Source organism: Barbus barbus (genome assembly GCF_936440315.1).
Source record: "Barbus barbus genome assembly, chromosome: 6".
Classification (NCBI taxonomy): Eukaryota; Metazoa; Chordata; class Actinopteri; order Cypriniformes; family Cyprinidae; genus Barbus; species Barbus barbus.
Window position 1 is genome coordinate 28,057,367 of NC_136734.1, and position 25,028 is coordinate 28,082,394.

General features: G+C 38.3%; 1 protein-coding gene across 1 annotated transcript; it reads left to right on the forward strand.

Annotated features, from left to right (window-relative positions):
* The first annotated feature begins 4,354 nt into the window (after nt 1-4,354).
* sart3 (spliceosome associated factor 3, U4/U6 recycling protein) lies at nt 4,355-24,925 on the forward strand. Its single transcript, XM_079420241.1, has 19 exons — nt 4,355-4,570; nt 6,509-6,635; nt 7,014-7,118; nt 7,356-7,540; nt 7,753-7,858; nt 8,570-8,694; nt 11,653-11,808; nt 14,519-14,657; nt 15,449-15,556; nt 15,671-15,748; nt 15,829-15,887; nt 16,004-16,113; nt 16,694-16,806; nt 16,890-16,966; nt 17,165-17,333; nt 17,442-17,905; nt 18,029-18,181; nt 19,513-19,700; nt 23,005-24,925. Exons 1-19 carry the CDS (start codon nt 4,373-4,375, stop codon nt 23,213-23,215), a joined length of 2,871 nt encoding a protein of 956 aa, XP_079276367.1. The 5' UTR covers nt 4,355-4,372; the 3' UTR covers nt 23,216-24,925.
* The last annotated feature ends 103 nt before the right edge of the window (nt 24,926-25,028 follow it).

A 25,028-nucleotide genomic window follows, 5' to 3' on the forward strand; every position in this document is an offset into this window, starting at 1 on the left:
ATTCTAAGAAATCTGAGAGTTGCACCACTTCCACAGGTTCAAGGAGACATTAGCACACATTCATGACCTGTATTATAACATGTTTTGTGTAGAGAATACAAAACTATGGATAATGCAACATGAATATTTACAGCTTTATTGTTTTTGCAACAAATAACACAGCACCAAAGGCAAAGTTTAGTTTTTTTTTTTGCTTAAACACCACTGCCAAAACCATAATGATCCCTCTGAAAATCTAAACCTATAGACCTTTTTAAAGTCCCCTACTTTCTTTTTTATAAATTGTAGTAGAAAACACTTACAAACGCTGCAGTAGTATGCATCTGATATGGAGGACACTTCATGAGAGTATGAGATCTTTAGGAAATACGAGTTTATCTTAATGTGCGCGATTCAGCGATACAGGAGAAAACTTTAATCCAAAAGACCTTCACAGTCTGTAAATGCAAGCCACTTCAAACCAGCAACACAAAGGCAGTGTGAATAGAGTAACAATGGTACACACTGGCTAATGAGTTTTATCCTCAGAAAGCATATAAACTACAAAACTTTGAGTCACATTGAGAGTGGGTGACAGTGACTCGTCTGTCAATGAGGACATTAATTTCGAGCTTCCGCCAACGTTTCCTTGTCGTCCTTCTGTTTAAGTCTGTAGTCTGCTAATGCAGCCTTGATAGCATCCTCTGCAAGCACTGCCAAAAAAATAAAAAAGGCTTATGAAGTCAGTTTTTTGATGCAATCAATGAGTTTACAATCTCAAACAGCCATTTTGATACACTTACTAGAGCAATGAAGTTTGACTGGTGGTAAACAAAGTTCTTTGGCAATCTCAGTGTTTTTGATTTCCAGGGCTTCATCAATCTGTACATAGAAGAGAGAACATTGAAAGGTTGGTAGGAATGCTTGAGAGAACAAATATGAAGCACAATGAGATAATCTGATCACAATGACTCACCGATTTTCCCTTCACCCACTCTGTGGCCAGTGAGCTGGAAGCAATGGCTGAGCCACAGCCAAATGTTTTGAATCTGGCGTCTGCTATCTTGCCATTCTTGTCCACCTGAATCTGGTGGACAAAGGTTGACAAAGTCACTGATGTAAATAGTGTTAAATATATATAGTCAATCAATAAATTTTTTTTTTTTAATCGTGTTAATCACGGTCCTGAACTGTGATTAATTGCAAATTTAAAATACTAGGATTACCTGTAAATGTGTTGAAAAAGAAATGCATGACAAAGTAGTTTAAGGAAACATAACCTTTCACATCTCCGCCAGGCATGAGTAGGGATGTGTATCGTTAAGGTTTTAACGGTATTACTACTCTTACCGATACTGCTTATCGATCCGGTACTTTAACGGTATTATCGGTACTTTTTGTCTTACATTGTTTCTTTGTTCATATTCTTACAGTATCTTATCTTACGTATATAAAACACTAAAAATGCTAGCACTTCAATTTGTAAATGCACCAGTGTGCAGGTATTTTTAGTGTTTTATATACATAAGATAAGATACAGCAACATGAACAAAGAAACAAAGTAAAACAAACTGACAAATACAATAAAACAAACACAAACGAAATAAACAGTGCTTTCATTTTTCCATGAAGGTCTACTAATATTAATGTTCAGGTAAGTAATAGTTACAAAAGTAATCAAATGTAAATGAGCACTGCATAGTTTTCACTGTATGTACTGATAGATTTATGTTTATTAAAGCTATAACGTTGTTCAGATTAAGAGCTGTGGGTGATTTTCTCTTTGCATTGTTAACATTGATGGCTCCCAACTGTTCTCGTCCACTTAAAACATAAAAGTGAAGACTCATAACCGGCCATTTTGACACATTGTGTGTGTATTTTTTTGGCATATTTTTGTGTTATTTCGACGTGCCCAAAGCTCAAAGTGTACTTTGCTTGTCCATTTTGGAGCACGCCGAGAGAGACAGAGAGACAGCTCTGTAATTTTTCCCGCGACTGTATCTTCAAAATAGCCCTGACAACACTGGTTTGCTGTACCCTTATCACATACGAGTACACATCTCTCTCGCACACTGTCGCTCTCTCGGACTCTCTCTCGGTGTTCGCTTCACTTTTGTCGAGCCCGGCGCCTAATATAAAAAAAAAAAACACAATCCCTGCATCCCAATGTGCATACTATCCACCCTATCTGCCCCAAATAGTATTGAAAATGACTACCATCACATAGAATTCAGGATGGATAGTGTGCACATTGGGACGCAGGCAATGATCGGTTACCTTCCGCGCTGCGATAACGGCAAGAAATTGGGGTCAAACCTTATCAAACGATTAACTTGTTAAATTTACGCATTAAAAGTTTAGATTAAAAATCGCATGCGTTAACAGTATATATATATATATATGGGGACTCTCCATAGGCGTAATGGTTTTTATACTGAACAAACTGTGTGTGCTATTGCCCTACACCAACCCTACACCTAAACTTAGCCCTCACAGGAGACTTTGTGCATTTTTAGATTAAAAAAAAAGAAAAATTTGTATGTTTTTAAGCCTTTTGAATTACGGGGACATAGGCAGTGTCCTCAAACCACCTTCATATTGTAATACCTCGGTCATACCCATGTCATTATACAAATTTGTGTCCTCAAACCACATAAACATGCACACACGCGCATATATATTTGAAAAGTCTTACCTGTAGTTTCATAACATCACCGCATGCAGGTGCGCCTACCAAGCCAGTGCCTACATTCTTGGCATTCTTGTCCAGAGAACCAACATTTCTGGGGTTTTCATAGTGGTCCACCACCTTCAGAAAAACATATGCAAAACATAACCACATCATGATCATATTGAACAATCAAACACATTCATCAGAGGACTTGTGATAGCAGTTTACACCAAAAGGAAACGTGCCCTTGATAGATAACAGTGACCTTCATTACAGAGAGCATTAATCTTCATTAGTAAGTCACTTATTTAAATTTGTATGTGCATTTACAGGTTTATTCAGCTATGGCACAGTTAAGATGCTGTAAGACATCACTGGTGAGTTTGTAGGCAAGTTACACAAGGGAGTTATGAAACTAACTGTACACATGTCATTTTAACTTCGTCAAAAATACATAAACTAGTTAATGACATGTTTTCCACTCAAACAAACTGCGGGAAATAATGTTCTGCTGGTTTGTTTACATGCGTAGTAAACTAATGTTAGCTTAGCTAGCAACGACGTTTAAAGTTGTTTTCAAACATTAGGAACTACAACTTAATCATAGATCAACACTCGTTCCAAAAATGTGACACGTACCTTTTTATGATAAGAGCTGGGTGTTCTGAGCTCTGGTAATGATAAAGATCTACTTAAAAGTGCAGAAGATGCACAGCGCTTAGCTGCAGCTGCTAACGCCATGATGACTGACTACTAAAGCATCACCACGGGTCAACCAGCAGAGAGAGCGCTTTCACCGCTTTATACAACAGCAGGGGTGGCCTAATAAAAACACACCTGTCTGTAGCTTCCTCCTGTAACCCTTCAGACCTTGATTAGCTTGTTCAGGTGTGTTTGATTAGGGTTGATCGAACCAAAGCTCTGCAGGGCTGTGGTCCTCCCTGTACAAGTGTAATAAATCTTACATTACTGATTTTTTAAAACTATAAATATACATTTTACGTTCAGAATATATTGTATAGATAATTTCTGCTTTATAATTAATATCACCGATGTTTTACACAAGCAACAATTTCACAGTTAACTTAAAAAATTATAATGTTTTGCATATTATAATAATAATGTTATATATTTCACATTTTGCATGTATGTTTGCAGTGTTGGAAACCTATTCTGAAAATGTAGTAGTTTACAGATTAGGCTACAAGTTATTTAAAATGTAATAAGTAGTGTAACTATTTCAATTAATTTATTAAAGCAATGAAACTGATTACATTTGATTACTTTTCTAAACAGTTAATCATTTTGAAACATTTAACCTTATATTAGTAGCCTCAACACTGATTACTGCCGTCACTTGAATTAACATTATAATCATTTAATTTGAAAGCACAGCCACCACAAAATCAGACTTTAGCATTTATTTTTACTTTGAGATTGTTCTGAGGTTAAATAAGTTTTAAAGTAATAAGTTAATTTAATCACAGTTAATTAAAAAAAAAAAGCATATACATAAACCCCAAATAAGCATGCTTCCTCAACTCCTGAGACATTAGTGTCTCATATTTTACAGAAGTCAATGCAGTTTTGGAAGGAAATAAGTAAAATCAGTATGTGAGTGAAAATATTCAGATGCGACCCTTTAATATGACTTGCAGTTAAGCCCCGCCTTCTCGCTGCACGAGCTCCGCCGCTGTTTCCAGGCAGATACTTCTCAACATGGCGGCGACGGGTAACGAAGAGCAGACGTTGTTGCCAGATATCGAGGAGGAGGCTGAGGGCATGGAGCGAGAGATGGAGTCAGAGGAGGAGGAAGAAGAAGGGATGGGAGTTGAGCATTCTGAGGAGGAAGATGAAGAGCATACGTCTGAAGACGAGCGGGAAAATGAAGCGGAGATCCAGAGGCTGGAGGAACAGGTGAGAGGAATGAATGAGGCTAACGACTCTCCTCACATACGCAGCTCTCTAAACCCCGCACGAACGACTCTGCTGGGGACTTTATGTTCATGTATTTGGCAGAGCCCGTTTATTAGAGAAGTCCTACGTGTTTAACTTACCAAATACATGGCCAGGAGTGATTAAAAATATAGAAATGCATAACTGTGTTCATGAGGAATGTGGCTAGCAGAGGCTTAAGCAAGCTAGCGAAGACTCGTCTTGATATTTAACCCTACCAAACTATATTTTTATTTAGGTTTCCCACCTATATGCAGTCCCGGGTGTGTTTAGGGAGCTTTGTGACCTTGCGTGTCAAAAGACTTTGTGAAATCTGCAGTAATAAAGTTTAGTGTTGGGTTCAAACGCGCGTCACAGAGCTCATATGCAACAGAGTTGTCAAGAAATACCTTTTAGTTCCTGTGATGACTTTAGATTTGAATCATGTTTATAACCCAGTACTTTTAGGTTACAGACCACATTCAGTAGCAGGAGGCGTTCAGGGGATGAAGATGGACACTATTGCGCAGTGGTTGTAATGGTCTTGTCCACGTGTTTGTTTTGGGACTCCTTATATTGCTCTGGCTCTTGGGGTTTGGGTCTTCTGTTTTGACAAACTGTAATAATAAGATTATGAAAGCACAAGCAATGTGCTTATATTGTACTGATATTACTTAAAAGAATGCAGTGATGCATCTATACTAGCTAAAAACACTTTTAGATATGGCTTAGTTCACCCAAAGTGTTTCTTTCTTCTAACAAAACAGGCCACTGGTAGCCACTGATGTCCATAGTGTGGAAAAGTTTGATTTCAAGCGTTCTACAAAATATCATCTTCTTTGTTCAAAAGTAGAAAGAAATTTATACAGGTTTTGAACCAATGACACGATTTTCATTTTTGGGTGATTTGTCCCTTTAAGGTGGTCTTGCTGCTCAGAATACCAAGGTCATGGGTTAGATGTTCAGGGGAAGCATGAACTGATAAAATGTATGTCTTGGATGCAGTGCAAGTCACTTTGGATAAAAACTTCTGGCAAATGCATTGTGGATGTAAAACTTGGATAAGCTGGCCTTCAGTTAGTCTCCCAACCAGAATGTAAAACGTGGACTTTTAAAATGGCCTTTATTATGCCGTAATAATGGAACTTACCAAGCTAGATGACACCAGTTTGGACCGGTTTTAGGTGTTTTTTTTTTTCCTGTAAGAGCGACAGATTTTTCTGTCATTTTTCCATGCATAGTGCACATGTTCGTATCAGTCTCCGTGGCCTTGCATGCATTGTATTGTTCAGTTCAGAGCATTCCTGACCACTAAAGTCACTGTTGTTTTCTGTACAACTACAGTCATGCAACAGCTGTGATGTCAACTAATGGGTCCGATCTCTAATCCATCAGCCTGTTTTTTTTTTTTCACTGCAAGATGTTGTGGATCAGTTACAAGACGTCACACTGATAGGCATTATCTGATTTATTCCAATGATCCAGTTTCTCTCTCCGTGGGAAGTGGCGCTGTTCCAGTGTCTCCCACTCTTGCGTGCTAGACTACAGTGAATGCCCGCCTTGTCCAGATGAAGCCATCCTCCCATCCAAACATATTAGTTGTTAAACGTTTGGAAAGACTCTGTACTGATAATGTAATGCAGTTTAGAAGACAAAGTATTTTGTTCATACCTTTCATACTTCCCAAAGCATTGCTATCATATGTTATTTTTCTTATATGCGTCACGATTTAGATTTTTCTTTATGCAGTGTAATCTCATAATTGACGTATTGATGCTGAATGAGTTTAGCATGGTTATACTTACTTTATCAGGTCAGCTTCTACAAAATACTTGGTGAATCAATTCAATTGGAACATTTTGTGAATACAAAATGAGTGTCATAATGCTAATGTCAACACCCCATGTGCCATTTCTACAGCTGTCGATCAACGCTTTTGACTACAACTGCCATGTAGACCTAATCAAACTCCTGCGGCAAGAAGGGAAGCTTCACAGACTGCACAAGGCCAGGCAGAAGATGAGCGAACTCTTTCCTCTGACTGAAGGTGGGACATCCTTATTTTGTTTTTGTTCTTTGTTCTCTTTGTACGTTAGCTAGGTTTTTCTCTGATACTGCAACAGAGAGATTGGTGCATATTATATAATGTGAAAGAACAACAAGTGCTTTTAGAGTCCAGGCTATTTTTCGATTTGTTCTTGAGGTTTGAGTACTCATCGCTCTCCAGGAATGATGATCTCCAGGAACAGGACTTTTTGCAGCAGCCCTGCAGGAAACAATTTGAATTGTGATAATGATTCTAATGAATTTACTGGTCATGATAATAGGAGATCTTTACACCACTGGACTGCGTTAAGATTTTATGATGTGGAGATATGGGTATTATGTTACTGTGTTTGACTGATTTTTTTTTTTGGCGGAACAGAGATTTGGCTGGACTGGCTGAAGGATGAAATCCGCCTGACAGAAGATGAATCAGACCGTGAGAAAGTCTACGAGCTGTTTGAGAGGGCTGTCAAGGATTATGTGTGTAAGTGTGGCTTAATTGTATACATAGTCTTCGGTTCTTTGAAACTGGTCAAATTTTGTATTGCTTTCTATATGTAACCAATAGATCAAGTGTTTGAGCTTACTGTAAAACACTAATTCTATTACCACCAATAATATGATAAGTAACATGTAATTGTTGCTTAATTGTAAGTTGGATTGTTTTGAGGTAAACTTGTGCTGGGGAATTAAAAACGAGATGCTGGTAAACCATCCACAGGTCCAGAGATCTGGTTGGAATACGTACAGTACTCCATCGGGGGAATGGGAGCCCAGGGAGGCATTGAGCGGGTTCGCTCCATCTTTGAGAGGGCGCTGACTGCAGTGGGTTTACACATGACTAAAGGAACTTCAATCTGGGAGGCCTACAGGGAGTTTGAGATTGTTATTCTCTCCACAGTCCAGGTATTTACTCTGGGTTCCTACCCAGATTTATTACAGAATATCAGCATGGCATTCAATTGCTATAAAAATCGCAGACATAAAATACTGGCTATTAAATATTACATGAATAGTAATGAGAAGTACGACTTTGGATGTTAAATAAATCTCTTAAACGACTGGTGACAGTGTTTTGTCGTTTGTAGGTGTTTTAACCCCTTCTCTCTGTTTTCCAGCCTCCTCCTGGCAGCGTTCCATCACGGGAGCAGCAGGAGCTGCTGAACACCCAGCTCGAACGCATACACACGCTCTTCAGACGGCAGCTGACTATACCTCTGATGGGTGAGAGCCGCTCTGTTTCTCTCCTCTCGTTCCTTCAGTCCTCCTCTTTCCTATTCTTTCTTTTCTCTTTTCAGTGTTGGAATAAATAATCGGAAAAACTTGTCCACAGACAGACTATGACTATAAGATTGCGCAATTTGGCAGAAATAAAATAAACTGAGAACAACATGTCTAGACCGAACTGAGATCTGGTCAGATGGGATTGATTAAGACTTAAGTTACAAATAATATTGATTGTTGCATGTGGTTTCCTTTCATGTGCATTTCGGAAAGCCAAGTAATGTCGGTCCTGTCAGGTAGACACCAGCGCTGCCAGACGCTGGAGCACAGGCTGAGGACAGGAGAGCCAGGAGCAGCCTGCAGATAGCCAGATGGTCTGGTTTTGTGATCAGGGCTTTTTTTCCGCTTATCTCTTGCTGGCTGCTTTTGGCACCGGAGATGCAGAGGAGAACGCTCTGATCACATCCCACTCAGCTAAGAGAGCCAGAACGCAGATTAGGTTTTTGTACAGCATGGCTCATGTTTATGTAGGCTTTCTTCTTTGTCAGAAAATTGCCTTGTAGTGATGACATAGGTGAGAAATTCTGTAGTATCAGAAAGACTGTATTATTCAAAGCTTATTTGAAAACGAGCAGATGATGTTTGTCCCTGCAACACAGAAAAATGAAAGATTGCTTTCTGATCTGTTTGTGTTGATATTGTGTTCTGTAGATATGGAGGGAACATATGCGGAGTACTCTGATTGGGCCGATGACGGCGTACCTGAGACGGTCACGCACCAGTACAGACGTGCCCTGCAACAGTTGGAGAAATGCAAACCTTTTGAGGAGGCTTTGGTAACTGCACACTTCTCTCTGCTGTAGAGATCATTTGATTTTCTGATTTGCTCTGATGTGAAATTATGTCTCTAGCAGCAGCTGTGGTGGTAAAGATGGTGATTGTGATTTTAAAATGTTTTATAGGAATAGCCTGCTTGCAGCCAAAATCAGTTTTCAAAAGTGTCATTTAGAGAATCTGATTGAACTAAACATGTGGTAATGAAAGCTCTTTGTTCACAAACATATGCTCATCAACACTTTACACTCACCTATTCGGGAGAAGTCAAAAATGAAATCTCAGTTAATTTAATCTCATTATTTGTTTCCTTGTTTCTTCAATTTCTTCTTGGTCTTTCATCAAACATTAATGGCTTGAACCATCTCTGAAACAACTTCCTTTTTGGCCGACATCACTAAGGCTGCTTAACCATTTGGTGTTGGCAGAAGTCCTTCAAAGTTGACTGCAAAACCCTCACCCTTTTCACTATTTAATTCATTCCTGATGGACAAAATCAACTCAGGGCTCCAAACTGCGACTAAAATGGTCGCATTTGCGACCAAAAATATTAATTTGCGAGTGAAGTTTTTGCTGAGGTCACCACTGGCGACTATATATAATTTGCATGAAAGGATTTTTTTCCCGATTGTTTTGCGCTCACATCTTTTATGTTCACGTATTAAACTTACATAAGACGATGCGCATCAAAGTTTTACTGGAAAAGAGTTTCAAACAGTCCTCGTCTCTGCCGCACACAGTCTGCTGAACGCAGTGAGAGAGACCTGAAAGGGCCTGTTTACACCTGGTCACTTCATGCATTTTCTCTGATCGGATATCTATATGATTTGTTAAAACGTTTCCCCATTTACACTTGGCCACATAAATGTGTCTTCGCAAAACGGATATAAATCCGTTCTTCAATTCCCGCTTCATATGCAAATATAACGGAGTTCACGTCAATGAAAGCAATGGATAATTTTATTAATTATCAGCTAATTTCAATATCAAGAGAGCGCGCGGCATCAGCACTGGAAAGATAGGCTAGTCTCGCTACTTTTAATGAAGAAGATTGTGTGTTGAGCGTCTGCGACTTACTTTCAGGTTCATTCAGTTTGCGCGTCGCTTGCTGAAGAAATACTCCGCTACTCATCCGCGGTGATGCGTGTTGCATTGCGCTGTCATATCTGACTATAACATGCCATATAGCCTATAAAACGCTCTCACACGTCTATTATTTTAATATTATGGGAGGAGTAAAATTACCATATGTGGTTTCAACAACCAGATGCATTTACACTTGTCCGGTCGATCTTCTTATCGAGATCTTAGTCTATATGCTGTGTTCTGTTAATGCATGGACTTCCTGTTATTTGAAGCGCACTTGCCATCCAGTAAATCGCAAAAAGCTTTGTGCTGTCTTACTTTTTAATAAACAAAGTATCAGCTTTAAAATGCTACGAAATTCAAATGATGCGGTTTGGGTGCTCTTTAATGCGGACCACAAGCGCACACTTTGGGTAATATAAACACCAGTACCCCGCGTCCACACGGCCCGTGTATGCGTCCGGATCGCGCGAGCGGAGAGTATGGCACTTAATGCTCAGGCGCGATCTCTTTAGCACCTCAGTTAAAGCAGCAAGTGAACCCATTATATATTTCGATTTACTACTATAGTATGAAATGAACATGATCAAAAGGTAGGCAATAAGAAAGCCTATAGTACTGAAATGTTTTATGTAAAAGCTCATTCAGTGTTTCAAACTGAGGAAATGTATAAAGCTTGTAAACATTGCATTGTAATACATTTACCTCAGAATAACCACTCAGTGTCCATAAACTCATCAGTCAGCTAGAAAAATAACTATAAAGAGGAGCGTTTTGCTATATTTATGCGCTGTTGCATATTAATATTTTTACTTATTCTGTTGTACATGATTCAACTCCTCCTATAAAATTGCATTTTACTAATGAAGAAAAGCAGACTGAATGTGTGAAAGACGTGACAACATTTATAGGATGCACTGCACTCAGTTGCCAAGTGATGCTTATGGTCCATGATATTGGTACAGATTCTGTGTAACGAACAATTCTTTGTGACTGTATATTTCAAGTTGTAAAAGACATTTAATTCACACTTTAAGTGAACCTTAGGCCCCCGGTCGACCTGATCATCTACAAGATGGATTAAAATGCTGATAAAGCCTAGAAAAGATAAGACATAAACACATGACAAAATGATTTAAATGTTAAAATAGGGGGGAAAAATAAAATGATAATAATAAAATAAACCACTTTTATTCTGTGGCACCTAAAAAAATAATTTGGCGCCTAAGTTTTTCTTTTATAGGAGCCAATGGCTCCTTACTCGATTTTTTTGTCTGGAGCCCTGCAACTGCTCTAACCCTTTTCCCTCTTAGAATATCCTGTTTTTCTTGGACATTCAGCACACTAAAGAAATAAAATGGGTTTGGGTAGCCAATGTTGACTTTAAAGCTTGTATTCATGCTTGTAGCCTGACAAATACATAAACTAATCAGTGACCCTGATTTGGTTGCAGTGAAGTTCTCAGTAATTAATATGTACAATTAAGATATTATTCTGTTATTTAAGCTGCAGATTTTCATATTCAACATATGCATATTTACAATATTCATATTTACAATTTACTCGAATCACAGGAAGAACTGAAATCAGAGAACATTCAATTAGACTCTGAAAGTGGAGATTGTGACATGTTCCCAGAAAGAAGTGATTTTTAATAGTGAATTGAATGAAACTACGTAATAAATTGTTTGAATTGCTGAAAGATATGGCTGTTGTTAATATTCAGCTATGTAATCAGATAAGTGCTCTTACGACCTTTTCATTGGAACACATGTAACTTTCCTGTATGACTTTTTTTTTTTTATTCCCTTATACATTCAAAAGCTGTTGTTTCTCAATTGAGCTGTCTAATGCTGTTCTCTTTTATTTTCTAGCTGGCCTCTGAACCTCCAAAGCTGGCAGAGTATCAAGCTTATATAGATTTTGAGATGAAGGAAGGCGATCCGGCTCGTGTCCAGATTATATTTGAGCGAGCGCTGGCGGAGAACTGCCTCGTGCCGGACCTGTGGATCAAATACACCACGTATCTGGTGAATAACTCTCATAACCACATGTCTGCTTTCACAAACAGCCCTCTGCACAGCTCACAAACTGAATGATTCACACGTGTACCAATCCCACACCTCCCTCCGTTTATTCAGGAACATATTAATTGCTTTAATGGAATGGTAATGAGATGCAGAAGCCACATGTGCAGCAGCGTAGTTGCAGCTGATAACACATTAGAGAGCCAGCTCCTCACCAGATGGAGGGAAGAAAAAGGGGGAAAACTGCAAGTTAACGAGACCGAAAGAGAGATGGTGGGAGGCACGTAGGGAGAGAAAAATGAGAACGAAAAGAGGAGAGAACGACACCTCCCCATATTAGCAGCCAAAGTGGCAATCCATTTGGGCTTTCTGATTCAACGACTGAACATAATGAACTTCTGCATTAAGGGCTATGGGCTGGAGTGTGTTGGTGGAGCCCATTCAGGCGGTTGAATTCCTGGCAGCTATGGATGTGTGAAGTAATTAAGTCAAGCCTTCATGCTTGTACTCTCTCAGGTGATTAAATTGAGATGCTGTTTAACTAAATTATATCTACCTCACACTGTGAGTCTCAGAGCTGCTTTGCTAATGGATATAGGGAGGTTATTACTTGGTTTTACAAAGTGCTGTATTGTATCTAAAGCCTCCTACGTAACCGATGACCTACAACACTTTAGGATCGAGCGTCGGATCAGTTTCCAAAGAAAAGAATGAATTTTTTTTTTTTTCACTGACTAAAATATATTCCATCACCCATTCAGCTAGAGCATTTGGCTAGTTTTATCTGTCATATTTTAGCGGTCCAAATGTTCATCCCTACTAACAAACTTGGTGTGCTTTAAAGAACGATGTAACCGTGATTCATACTTCACCAGATATCATCATTCAGTCTTTGATGAAATCGTTTTGAAGAGCAGTGAGCAGATGCTGAGTTGGCGTTGGGTGTGAAAAGCAGAGATTTTATGCATCTCTCCCGTTTGTTGAGCCAATATTGCATTTTAGTGAATGATTATTGATGTAAGGCAGTTTCACACAGACAGATTTATCTTGGCTGTAGATTAAATCTCTCTTACAAGGAGGAGTGATTCCCTGCTCAACGTCTCCTTTAGCTCCTTTACATGTAATCTTTGAGCAACAGAGGTGCTTGTAAATGGCTTGGCAGCAGAACAGCAGTGCTGGATTGGGTGGAGGATTAGAATCATTACAGACTACTCATCACGCACACACACCTGCTCTTCCTGGAGCATGTTCAGTGGCTTTGGTGTGGAAGGCAAAAAGACTGGAGACCATTTCTATGCATTTCAACAAGCAATTCTGTAAAATGTCCTATGACCTTTAGGTTTCTGTCTTTCTCAAGGCAAGACTTTGAATAAATATGGATTCCTATGGACCTATTCACACTGAGAAAGAACATTAAGCTTTCATCAAAAAGTTGATATGTGTGTGTGTGGGTGTATGTTGGTGTGAAAAGATATTAATGCTGCTATTAATTATCATGATATTATATCTATTATACTGTTTAGTTGTACCCAGCGTGAATTTGCTTGTGATTCATACTGATGTATATTTGTTTACATTTTGCTGTGAATAGGCCATCTGGAATTTTTGAATTTTATATGAATAGTCCTTTAGTAGGTAAACAAGCAAGAAAAGTTGTCACGATCTCTCTCAAAACAGCTGTTTTGATTATTCAAGATAATGATTTCTTTCCCCAATTAATCATTAAAACAACATTTACATGCTGTGCATTTGAAAAAATCAGCTGTTATGCAACCTGAGGGTGCAGACATGTTTCTAGAACAGCATTATAGTTATTCTCATTTCCTTTTGCATCTGTCTGAAACATGGTCCTTAATTCTGATCTTCTGACCTGTTCAAACCGGTATTTGACCAGGATGTCAGTAGGGTTGGGTATCGTTTGAATTTTATCAATTTCGATTCCAATCCTGCTTATCGATTCTTTTCGGTTCCCAGTTTCGATTCCAATGCGATTAAATAATATCAAACATTTATCCGGTGTCTCTTATTTGTAAACCATTTATTGGAGCTGAATACCATGAACAGCAATCAACAGGCTACATAACTGGATTCTTTAAGAGCTGTCTGTGCACAAAATCGAACTGCATGATTCTGGATAGAGTCTCAATAAATTGAATGACGAATCATTATAATTTAGGAATAGAATCACGTTGGTGTTTGATTCGTGTTTGCGATCTTTAACAATCTATTAAATTAAAGTGCTTTGTCGTGTTGGTGGTGACACCTCTCTTGACACCTCTCACGGTTTATTATACTTAGCTTTTTTTGGCTTCTGATCGCAAATGTAGCCAAACTTTGGAGCGCTTGGATTAGCGATCGCTAGGTCCGGTCCTCATAGATGAAGAAAAAAAGCACATAGGAGTCGATAGGCAGAGTCGAAATTTTAATTTGACAAGTATCCGATTCCTAACCTTAAGTATGCGATTCTGGAATCGATTTTCGATTCCCGAACCTAGATGTCAGGACCTTTCCCTAATTTTCTTTGTCAAATTGGAAATAGTAGTATTCCACAGTCAGAATGTTTGGTGATTTAAATTATATTTTTGCGTTTGAGTCAAATAGCTGCTCTTGGTGGACGTTGGCTTGGTTACTCATGTATTCGGACTGCTAAAAAAATTGTACAAATGATTCTGTGACTGCTCATAATTGTTTTTTCTTTTCTGTTCTAACTCAGGATCGTCAGTTGAAAATTAAAGACCTAGTGTTATCTGCTCATGAGCGAGCCGTCAGGAACTGTCCCTGGACCATGGGCCTGTGGAAGAGCTATCTTTTGGCTCTAGAGAGGCATGGGGCTGACCATCAGACAGTGACAGGTACTTTTAAAATAAATAAAATAAAAGGAAAGGCAATATCTGGGAATTCAAAAATCTTATTTTAATTATTCTAATCACAATATTGGCTTGAAATTTTCTGCAAAGTTTCTTTAAATTTGTTTTTGAAAATCCTACACTCATCGGCCACTTTATTTGTTATGCCTTGCTACCATCTAGTTGTGGCATCCACTTAAGTTGCTTGAAACATTCCTCAGAGATTTGGGTTCATATTGACGTTATAGCATCACTCATTTGCTGTAGATTTGTTGGCTGCACATCCTTGATGCAAATCTCCCATTACACCACATCCCAAAGTACTCTTTTGGATTGAGATCTGGTGACTGTGGAGGCCATTTGAGCATAGTGAACCCATTATCATGTTCAAGAAACCAGTTTGAGATGATTTGAGCTTTGTGACATGGTGTTTTATCCTGCTGGAAGTAGCCATCATAAGATGGGTACAGTGTTGACATATAGGGATGGACATGGTCAGCAACAGTGCTCAGGTAGGCTTTGGAGTTTTAACTATGCTCAGTAGGTACTTAAAGGCCCAAATATTTAGATATTTGCCTTAGCAAGCAGTTGAACAAGCATACCTAATAAAGTGGCCAGTGAGTATATAGTATGAGTAGTTATGAAATCATACAAGTTTAGTAGTCAAAGGGTATGAAAACACTGTTAGCAGGATTGAATCAGTTTATGAATGGCAGAAACATTTTACAGTAATGGAACAAATGATTTTAACACAAAAGAATCGACATTAACAAGTGTTATAATTTCTTTTTTTTCAGATGTGTTTGAAAAGGCCCTGAATGCAGGGTTCATCCAGGCGACTGATTATGTAGAAATCTGGAAATCTAATTTGGGCTACCTGAGAAGACGTGTTGATTTCAGCAAAGGCAAGAGCATATGTTTTTTTATTTTTCTGTTTTATTACTGGTATGCTCTTACATTCTCAAGTTTTGGCAGCTGATATCAGATGAGTGAATTTGATGATTTGTTGATTTTTGCAGAATGGAGCAGGGAGTTGGATGAGCTGCGGGCAGCTTTTGCACGCTCCCTTGACTACCTGAAACAGGATGTAGAAGAGAGTGAGTGTCTTGTCTGTTTTTATGAGGTATGAGAGCACACTTGTAGTTAAGACCCATCTAACTACTATCTCACTTCTCAGGGTTCAGTGAAAGTGGAGATCTGTCCTGCACAATAATGCAGATCTGGGCAAGGATAGAGGTGAGGAAACATTATACTGTTGCATCTGTCCATCCTCCATTAACTAATGTCGTTCTGCTGATTACAGTCTGTCCGTAGTTGTAACGGTGCTGTTTGTGTTTGATTGCTTTAAACAGGCATTACATTGTAAGAACATGCAGAAGGCCCGTGAACTGTGGGACAGCATCATGACAAAAGGGAATGCGAAATATGCCAACATGTGGCTGGAATATTACAATCTGGAAAGGTCAGTCGTTTTCATCAGTTTGTGCATCCGTTGAGCTGTTTTCACTTCCATTGAACAAGAAGCATTTGCAACACATTTGGCTTCAATAGTGTACCATATTTTTGAGTGAAGCAGAATATTCAAGAAGTAATGTAGGGGATAATGTTTATCCAACAGGATTTGACTTGATCAGACGGGGGTTGTGTATGCAATAATATTATTAGTTAATATAACTTTTCCTTGGCTTGGAAAACAATCTGTTTAATTTTAGGGATTAAGCAAGTTATTACACTTTGATGAAATAATGAAAACAGATTTGTGACCTGTGCTGGCAAAATGAACCTTCAAAATGATGTATGATTTGTGGGAATTGACCAAAAAAGACTAAGCTACACCCGCTTAAAGTCGATAGTCAGCAAAGTAAATTGAGGATATTAATAAAATCAATTTAGACCCATTTTGCCAGCATTTGTTCTTTTCAGAATAATGTGTAGTAATAAGTTAGGGTTTGAGCTTATTTTGATTTCATATTATTGTCTTTAAAACTTTAACGCCAGGTAAAGGCTGCTGTTTTAACTCTGTATGTATGTTTGTGGATCAGGTCATATGGAGATACTGCTCACTGCAGGAAGGCTCTCCACAGAGCTGTACAGTGTACATCAGACTACCCTGAGCATGTCTGTGATGTCCTGATCAACTTTGAAAGAGTGGAGGGTGAGTTAATTGATGCATATATAGATTTCTGTTTATATGGGTGCCCAGATTTGTAGGGTTTATGTGGGTGTTGTCTCTCGCAGGCTCACTGGAAGACTGGGATGCTGCAGTCCAAAAAACAGAGACTAAACTCAACAGAGTCAATGAGCAGAGAGCAAGAGTAAGTCCTAACTAGCCTTTATGGGATTCAAAAAGCATGGGTTTAATTATGTCCTTTTTCCTTTTGAAAATAACAGAAATAATGTAGCAACAAGCGAGCAGAAATATGTATCCTGTTTAAAGTATCTGTCAGGAAGCTTGTCATGTAGAAATGTCCTTTTGAAGCAGTTTTTGAGCCGTCTGAATGCTGTTTCTGCAGGTGGCTGAAAAAGAGGCTCTCCTAGCCAGACAAGAGGAGGAGAAAGCCGAGCACAGGAGAAAATCCAAGACAGATAAAAAATCCCAAAAGAAGAGCCAGAAAGCAAACAGAACTGGGGATAAACGGAAAGCTGAAGATGAGTACGAGGAGGAATGGGGAGAGGATGCAGGTATGGATGAAGTTGCATAATTCTGTTAGTCGTTTAAAAAAAAAATCAGTCATTTCCAAGCAAGTGTGGTTTAGACTTCAGCTTTACTGACATATCAAATGTGTGCAGAGCTGCCGTCCAAGAGGCTCCGAGGGGAGGAGGACTTTGGTAGCATAGCCACAGAGGAGCTCATGGAGACAGAAAGTGGGCTTTTCGGCCGACGAGCTCCATCACGTAAATCTGAGCCACCCGGTTTCCGTAAGAACCAACAGGGACTGTCTGAGGCCCCGCGACAACCTCAGGACGTGTCAAACGAGCAGCGCAAAGATGAAAATTGTGTATTTGTCAGTAACTTGACTTTTAATCTGGAGGACCCAGAGGGAAAGCTGCGAACATTGTTTCAGGGTTGTGGGACTGTACAGCAGGTGCGGCCTGTGTTTGCAGCGAAAGGCGTGTTTAGAGGTTATTGCTATGTGCAGTTTGAGGACCAAATGTCTGTATCTGAGGCACTGAAACTGGACAGGCAGGAGGTGGATGGGCGGCCCATGTATGTGTCTCCTTGTGTGGACAAGAATAAGAATCCTGACTTCAAGGTATCTAGAATGCATACTACTGATTTTGTGATGTAGTGTTTCTATGTTCAAGTGAACAATTTGTAGTACATTTCTATTGGTTATCATTTTTAAAATGTGAATCATTTGTATAACGTGTCTTAGGTTTTTAAGTACAAAACAGCAGTGGAGAAGCATAAGATCTTTATCTCGGGCCTGCCGTACTCCTGCACTAAAGAGACACTGGAGGATCTCTGTAAACCGCACGGCACAGTGAAAGCCATCCGACTCGTCACCAACCGCTCGGGCAAACCCAAGGTGTGTGGTAGGCCTCTGTCAATAAGATAAATATACAGTTAGACTGTCCCAGTATCCTGCAGAATATAGCGCATATATAAAATGAATGTATACAGTCCATTACAATTACATTGATCAAAAGTTACTGTAAAAAGGTGATGGTTACAAAATATTTTAGAGGTTTTTTTTAAACTTTGTTTATCAAAGAATCTTGAAATGTTTCAACAAAATATTAAGCTGCAAAAACTTAACACTGGTAAAAATAATAATAATAATAACCATCATAAGTGAGCGCAAATAATATTTGAGCGGCAAATCGGCATATTAGCATGAGTTCTGAAAGATTACGTGAAACTGAAGACGAGTAATGATGCTGAAAATTCAGCTTTGTCACCACAGCAATAAATAACTATTTTATATTTTAATGTTTTAAAATTTAATTTCAAATTCTAACAATATTTCACAGTATTAGAGTTTTTACTGTATATTTCTGATAATAAATGCCGCCTTGGTGAGTATAAGAGACTTTTTAAGAGACAAATAAGAGACTTTTTAAAATCATAATGATTCTCTACTTTTGAAAGTACTGTAATTTTTGCTGGTCTTAATTCACTCTTCCACAAATGAAGGTCTTAAATAAGTTCAGAAATGGTCATGGCATTAAATGTTGTATGCACAGCCAAAGATGAATACCTTCCTCAGTATTTTTGTTGTCTTCAGTATTTTGTCCAATTCAAATATCTAACATCCTTAAATCAAGATACATTTTTTCTTCTAAATAAAAAAAAAAGAACATGGAGTTAATACTTAAAACCATAATAAATATCTATCAGTAGGGCATAAAAACTTGTTTTCCATTTGAATTAAGTAGATTGTTCTGAGCGCAATGGCAGATTTTTGTTCTTGTTTTATGAGAAATTCATAATTTAATTGAGTTTGATTAAAACAAGACTTATTGTGCCATTTCATTTCTCAAGTAAATGTGTTTATATTGAAGAATATTTTAGATATTTGCACTGGAAAACAAGACAAAGAGGAAGAACAGCACAGAAAGGAAGAACAGGAGCAGAACAATTCAAGCCTTTTTTTCAAATGAATTAAATAGTAATGGAGAATTAGCTGGAAGTTTCAAACCTTGAAGTGTCGTTAATACTGGTAAATTGTCTGCTCGCTAGATGTTTACATTTAGAGAAGAACATATTGACTTTATAAAACCTGCTAAAACCCTGTATAGTCATCTCCAAGCTAATTTATAATATTCATATTCCTGTTGATACATTACATGTCAAAAGACGTAAACCAGTATTCCCAGGAGTATGTTGAGTGTTCACATTAATGTGTGTGCTCTGTAGGGTTTGGCGTATGTGGAATATGAGAATGAAGCCCAGGCCTCACAGGCTGTGCTGAAGATGGATGGCACCATGTTGGAGAACTTCACACTCTCTGTTGCCATTAGCAACCCCCCAGGCAGGAAGATGGAAGATAAAGCAGCGCCTAGTCGAATCCTGGGGGCAGCGATGCTGAGGCAACCTCAGGGAGCGTGAGTACATGATGCGCCAGGTTAGCTGGTTGTGTGTTGAATTGCTGCTATGTAAATGTCAGTAATTAAGACCCGTTTCTCCAGAGAAAAGACATTTATTGTTGAAAATTCTCTAATATTTGATTTGGGAAAGTAAAAGAGGTTTCAGCTGCCCCTTACTATAAATTTTAGGGCTAAATGATTAATTAAAATAAAATAAAAAAAATTCAGTACGGCTTATCAAAGGCTGCAATTTAATTAGATAAATATTAGGGATGGGTCGCGATTTTTCGAATATTCGATTAGTTGATTTAATTATAGAATATTGAATAGGTTGTGCGATTTATTGTCTTTAAAAATTTCCCAATGTTTTCTGTGCTGATGCAGAGGTGAGCAGAGTGTGACGCTGCCAATAATGCACCAAAAACTGTCAAAGACAACAGAAGAACACATTGTCTCGTGCGCACACTGTAGACTTGTGTGGCATAAAAACAAGACTTGCGTAGCATATAACGGTTACAGTAACTTGGGACGATGTCAAATAAGAATTCTGTGCGGACCACATGCACTCCAGACTGGGTTAGAGGTGTGGCTGAATCCGTATTCAGAAAAGCGCAGAAAACAAATAACATGTTATGCGGAGCCACTAAAGGGACATGGTTAGCCGCTTGCTAGCGGTAGCCTGTTACATTACAGTACATAACATTTCACTTATCACATAAACAGAGTAAGGAGAGATGACTGTGGATGTGAATGATTTGCAGATCCTGAGCACCACTGACAAACATCTAATCTTGTAAAATGTATGGTAAGTACTGCCGTGTGCTGCTCCGTACGTGTGATTGCGAATCTCGAAAGTGAAAGTAAAAACAAAAATGTGCGTTCATAAGCGATTTCAATGCCCCGCATATTAATAACAGCTCCCTGATTCCCACCCCGCAGTTTATATACAGTGTAACTACCCAACGATATAATTGCAACAGAAGATAAAGTATGTTTTTCCTCCCATCTTGTATCTATTCCCTTTAGGGTTCAATTTTTCGAAATGGAAATGTCCTATCCTTATAAGCAGTTATTCTAATCGACGGACTGTTATGTTAATAAGTGCCGTCATTCAGTTATGTCTATTATATTAATATGTTTCAGCATGTTACAATCATTGTATGGCTTGAGTTTAGGTAGCCTATCTTCTGAAATAAACAGTTTACTATACAGATTGTAAGCGTGAATCCCGTCCCGTCTCTCTCTCCCCCTCTCTCTGTTTATGGGTGTACAGCATGAGGGGGAGCGGTGCGATTTTTGAATAGTAATCAAATAAAACCCAGCAATTTTTGATTTATTATTTTTGCTTGGAATGCTCATCCCTAATAAATATACATGCTGTGTGAATGAAGCACCTCAGGATGTGGTATATTCAGTGTCTCAGTGAGGCTTGGTTTGCAGTAAATGCTGCTCCACACAAACTCATCTCTGCATTTACTGCGAGATTGGGTTGCCTATAACATGCATTTGGGAACACAACATGCACCAGCCACTACACCAGATTTGTAATGAGATTTATAAAACTTTGTAATGAGACTTTGAGGGCTTCCCACTGTTTTGCGCCTAAATGAAAGCTTGAGTTTTGAAAATAAAGAAATGAGGAATTAAGTATTAATATTAGTCATTTTATTTTATAGTATTATAGTAAAATAGTATTATAAATTAAAATTATTTTATAGTATTATAGTCTTACAATAGGAAGACTTTCTCATTTTTTATTTTTTTTAAATGATATTTCATTCCTTGGTAGAGGACATCGGGACTCAATTTCTTTAAAAAAAGAATTTTTTTTTTTTACCAAACTTTGTATAAAGACGATTCTCAATATTCGATATACCATTTTTCTTTCTGCAAAATCTGCAAGATTTTAATCATAATATATAATATTTTATAGAATATTGAAACACAATTTCTTTCCCTATTCATTTATGTTTCCCAAAATGCGTAATAAACATGCTTTTAGTCCTGGTGTCCTCATATGAGGACATGTATGAAATCAACATCCTGTTTCGTAACAGTCATATTTTGATTTGAAACCCCGTAACATTTTCCTGAGATGTTGACACACAATTTAAAAATGAGATAGATTTAAATGACAATTTAAAACAATTTTAGTGTCACTAAATAAATTTTTGACATTTTAGAAGACCAAGGAGAGGGAGTGGTCATGGTGAAACATCCAATCATTTGGTATCTCCGAAAAAGCCCTGAATGTGCTCTGTACAGGACATCCAGACTTAAAACTGTAGCATGTATATTAGGCCTGTGTATTGGCAAGAATCTCGCGATACGATACAGGGGGTGTGATACGATATATTGCGATACTGTAAGCAAGGTGATATATTGGGATATTTCTTATTTTAGGAATAGGGTATATTTTTAGGAAAACTGTCATTAAGAGCACACCGCTATATGCAAACCTTAGCAATAAATAAAAATAGTTTAACCAGAACACACTGGGATCTGCATTTGCAATAATCAGTCCCTGCAACATTCAACATTATTGAACCACTTTTTGTGCCGTATGAGTCAAGGGGGAAAAATTAAAGTGCTTGCAGGATTCTTTAGTTAAATGCATGTATAAAATGTATTTTATAAAAAAGACCATATATAGATAGATATAGATAATATTTATGTTCTGCGTGGAATCGCCACTGCCCCAACTGCACAAAACACCCCCAACACGAGAGAAAGCTGCAGCCGCCCGCTGCGCCCCGCACATGGGGCGTGGCAAGCGGCGGGACCGAGGTGGCACCTGCACCGCGGTCCCGGAGCGGACGTTACCACAAAAGCCCAAATGAAGCCACATTTCAGCTTTGTACGCTGAAACGAGAGCTGGAGCAATTCTTTCATCCTCCATTACTAGCAGCGAACTATATTAACGCCAATGCTAGTATTTCCTGTCACTGTTTAAGTTCAGAGATGAAGACTGCTCTCTAGCGGTCGGGATATGAACTCAAAACGAAACAACTGCCATGAATCCTGTATGATTTTTTAAAAAAATTTTGTAAAATATCGATATTCCATTTTTGAGAATCGATGCAGTATCGCCCAACAAAATATTGCGATACTCGTGTGTATCGATATTTTCTTACACCCCTAATGTATAGTCTCAGAGAAATTCACTAAAATATAATGTCCTCATATGAGGCCGCAGGGTATTAAGAGGTTAAATGTTGATCTATCAGATTCATTGTTTATTCGTTTTTTCTTTTCCATAGTTCTTGGTTGCTAAAAAACATCAGTTCTTTATCTTTACACATTTTCATGTTGTTTTTTTCAGAAGAGGAAAAGGACGCACTCAGATCTCTCTGCTGCCACGCTCTCTGTACCGGCAGAGTGCTCCAGATGCCAAAGCAGAGAACGGGACCGTTTCTGCACCACACGCCACAGTGACAGATGGAGTGCACGGAGGACCTGGAACCGCAAGCCTGGACACACAAACCAAGTCTCTGTCCAACGAGGACTTTGCTAGGATGCTCCTCAAAAAGTGAAACTGTATGCAGGGAGCACAAGAAAATACCTGCCTTCTGACAGAAAGCCATGCTGTGTCCTTACGAATCCGGCGGAGAAACAGCGTTTTAATTTAGCCTACTTTCTGTAAATACCTGACCACTCCCAATATATAGGAAAACTATTTTAACACCTCAACCATGGAGATGTGAGCTGTATTGTTTTCTTTATTTCTTAGTAATAACGAACGGGATTTGGGGGGCAGATTTCAGATTTTGTCAGCGAGTATTTTTTTAACAGGATGTTAAAACAAACTATGTGATTGTTGTTTTAAAAGGTATATGCAAGAACATTTAATATGAAGATAGACGATGTATTATAAATAGGTTTCATTTCTCAGTAGGTCCCTTTTGGGGCAGCTAATATGTAGATGCGTCTTGCACCTCTGCCTTGTCAAAGGCAGCAACAACAATAACAACAACAAAAAAATAAAGATCAAAACCTTTATTTTACATATCCTCTGAACTGCATGTTGTATAAATAATTTATTTGCAGTACCACAACCGTTTGAAACAGTTTTGCATGTGTAGATATACAACTAATAACTGTCTTCATAAATGAAGACTAATGGAGAAATAGATGGTCTTGTCAGCAAATAAAATCCAGCACCTTGCCAACAACACACGTGATTAAGAGGTTCAACTTTTGTGTTTATTAGACTGCAGCGCTTTAATTAAAAGCTGTACACTGTCCTGTCCTGGAAATGAGTAGATTCTAGTTTTATCACGCATTTTGTATTTTCTCCAAGCGCTGCCCTTTGAATCTTGTTTAATTGCTGACACAGCTTGTAAACCTGCCTTACCTTGTGCACTCAATAATGGTCTGAAGATTAAAGCTTGTGCTCCACAGCCAGATTCAATTCAACCTTCAGTCTACAACTCCAGTTTCAGCTAATCTAGAACCTTAGATTCCACGTGCGTTTGCGGTCATATTCGAGTCGAGGGCTGGCTGAGGAGCACAGTTGCTGCTTTAGAACCGATTGGGTCCTTCCCGGAAGTTGAAGAATCTATGCAGCTGTATATCGCTAGAACCTACGAGTTCACCTGATTGTGAACCCATCCTATAATGTATTGTGTATATATACACTCACAACATTTATCATCTAAAATGTCCTGGATATTAGTATTATTTACTGGTTTTGATGGCTATGATGGACTTGTGTATTTCTTCCACCGTTAAATGTTAAGCTGATCTATTTTTTCGTTTTTCATACACTAGACAGTTCCCTCCCATGTTGTTCTTTTGAATGTGTTTGATTCTCCTTCACACCCCTCAATGGTTGGCCATAGTTTTGTAAAGCATTTGTATATTTTGAAACAAAAAAGAAAAGTAGCTCTATATATTTGCGTTTGATCACCACAGTGGCCTAAAGTAGTGATTGAGCAAAAAAACAAAACAAAAAAAACATGCTGTTGTCTTGTTCAACATTAAAAATAATGAAAACGTGGGATACATGTGGTAAATTGTGCACTTTTCTTAATTTGGTTTATTGTATCAATTATTTGATTATAGATTGGTCATTTTTATTTACCACTGTCAGTGTCATCTTTAGGCACATAATTATTTCTAATAATGTTCCTGTTGAATTTACTGTGTTGCTCAAATCGTGTAGTCATACGGTTTTATTTTTCCTTTTATTAAATCCTAAATTGTTTAATGAAGCAATTAAATGTGCTTGGTTGTCAAACATGACTTGTGCTCATTTGTGATATTTTCTCATTTTGTTTCGATCTTTTGTCAAGGGTACAGCTGACATTTCCCATATTTCACAACAATGCCATTATCCTACATATG

Excerpts from the sequence above, each read along its gene's own strand:
- sart3 (XM_079420241.1), top strand. The coding sequence starts at position 4,373 with ATGGCGGCGACGGGTAACGAAGAGCAGACGTTGTTGCCAGATATCGAG. Across the intron at positions 14,658-15,448 it reads TGACCATCAGACAGTGACAG|ATGTGTTTGAAAAGGCCCTG; the intron begins GTACTTTTAAAA and ends CTTTTTTTTCAG. Across the intron at positions 17,906-18,028 it reads ATAAGAATCCTGACTTCAAG|GTTTTTAAGTACAAAACAGC; the intron begins GTATCTAGAATG and ends AACGTGTCTTAG.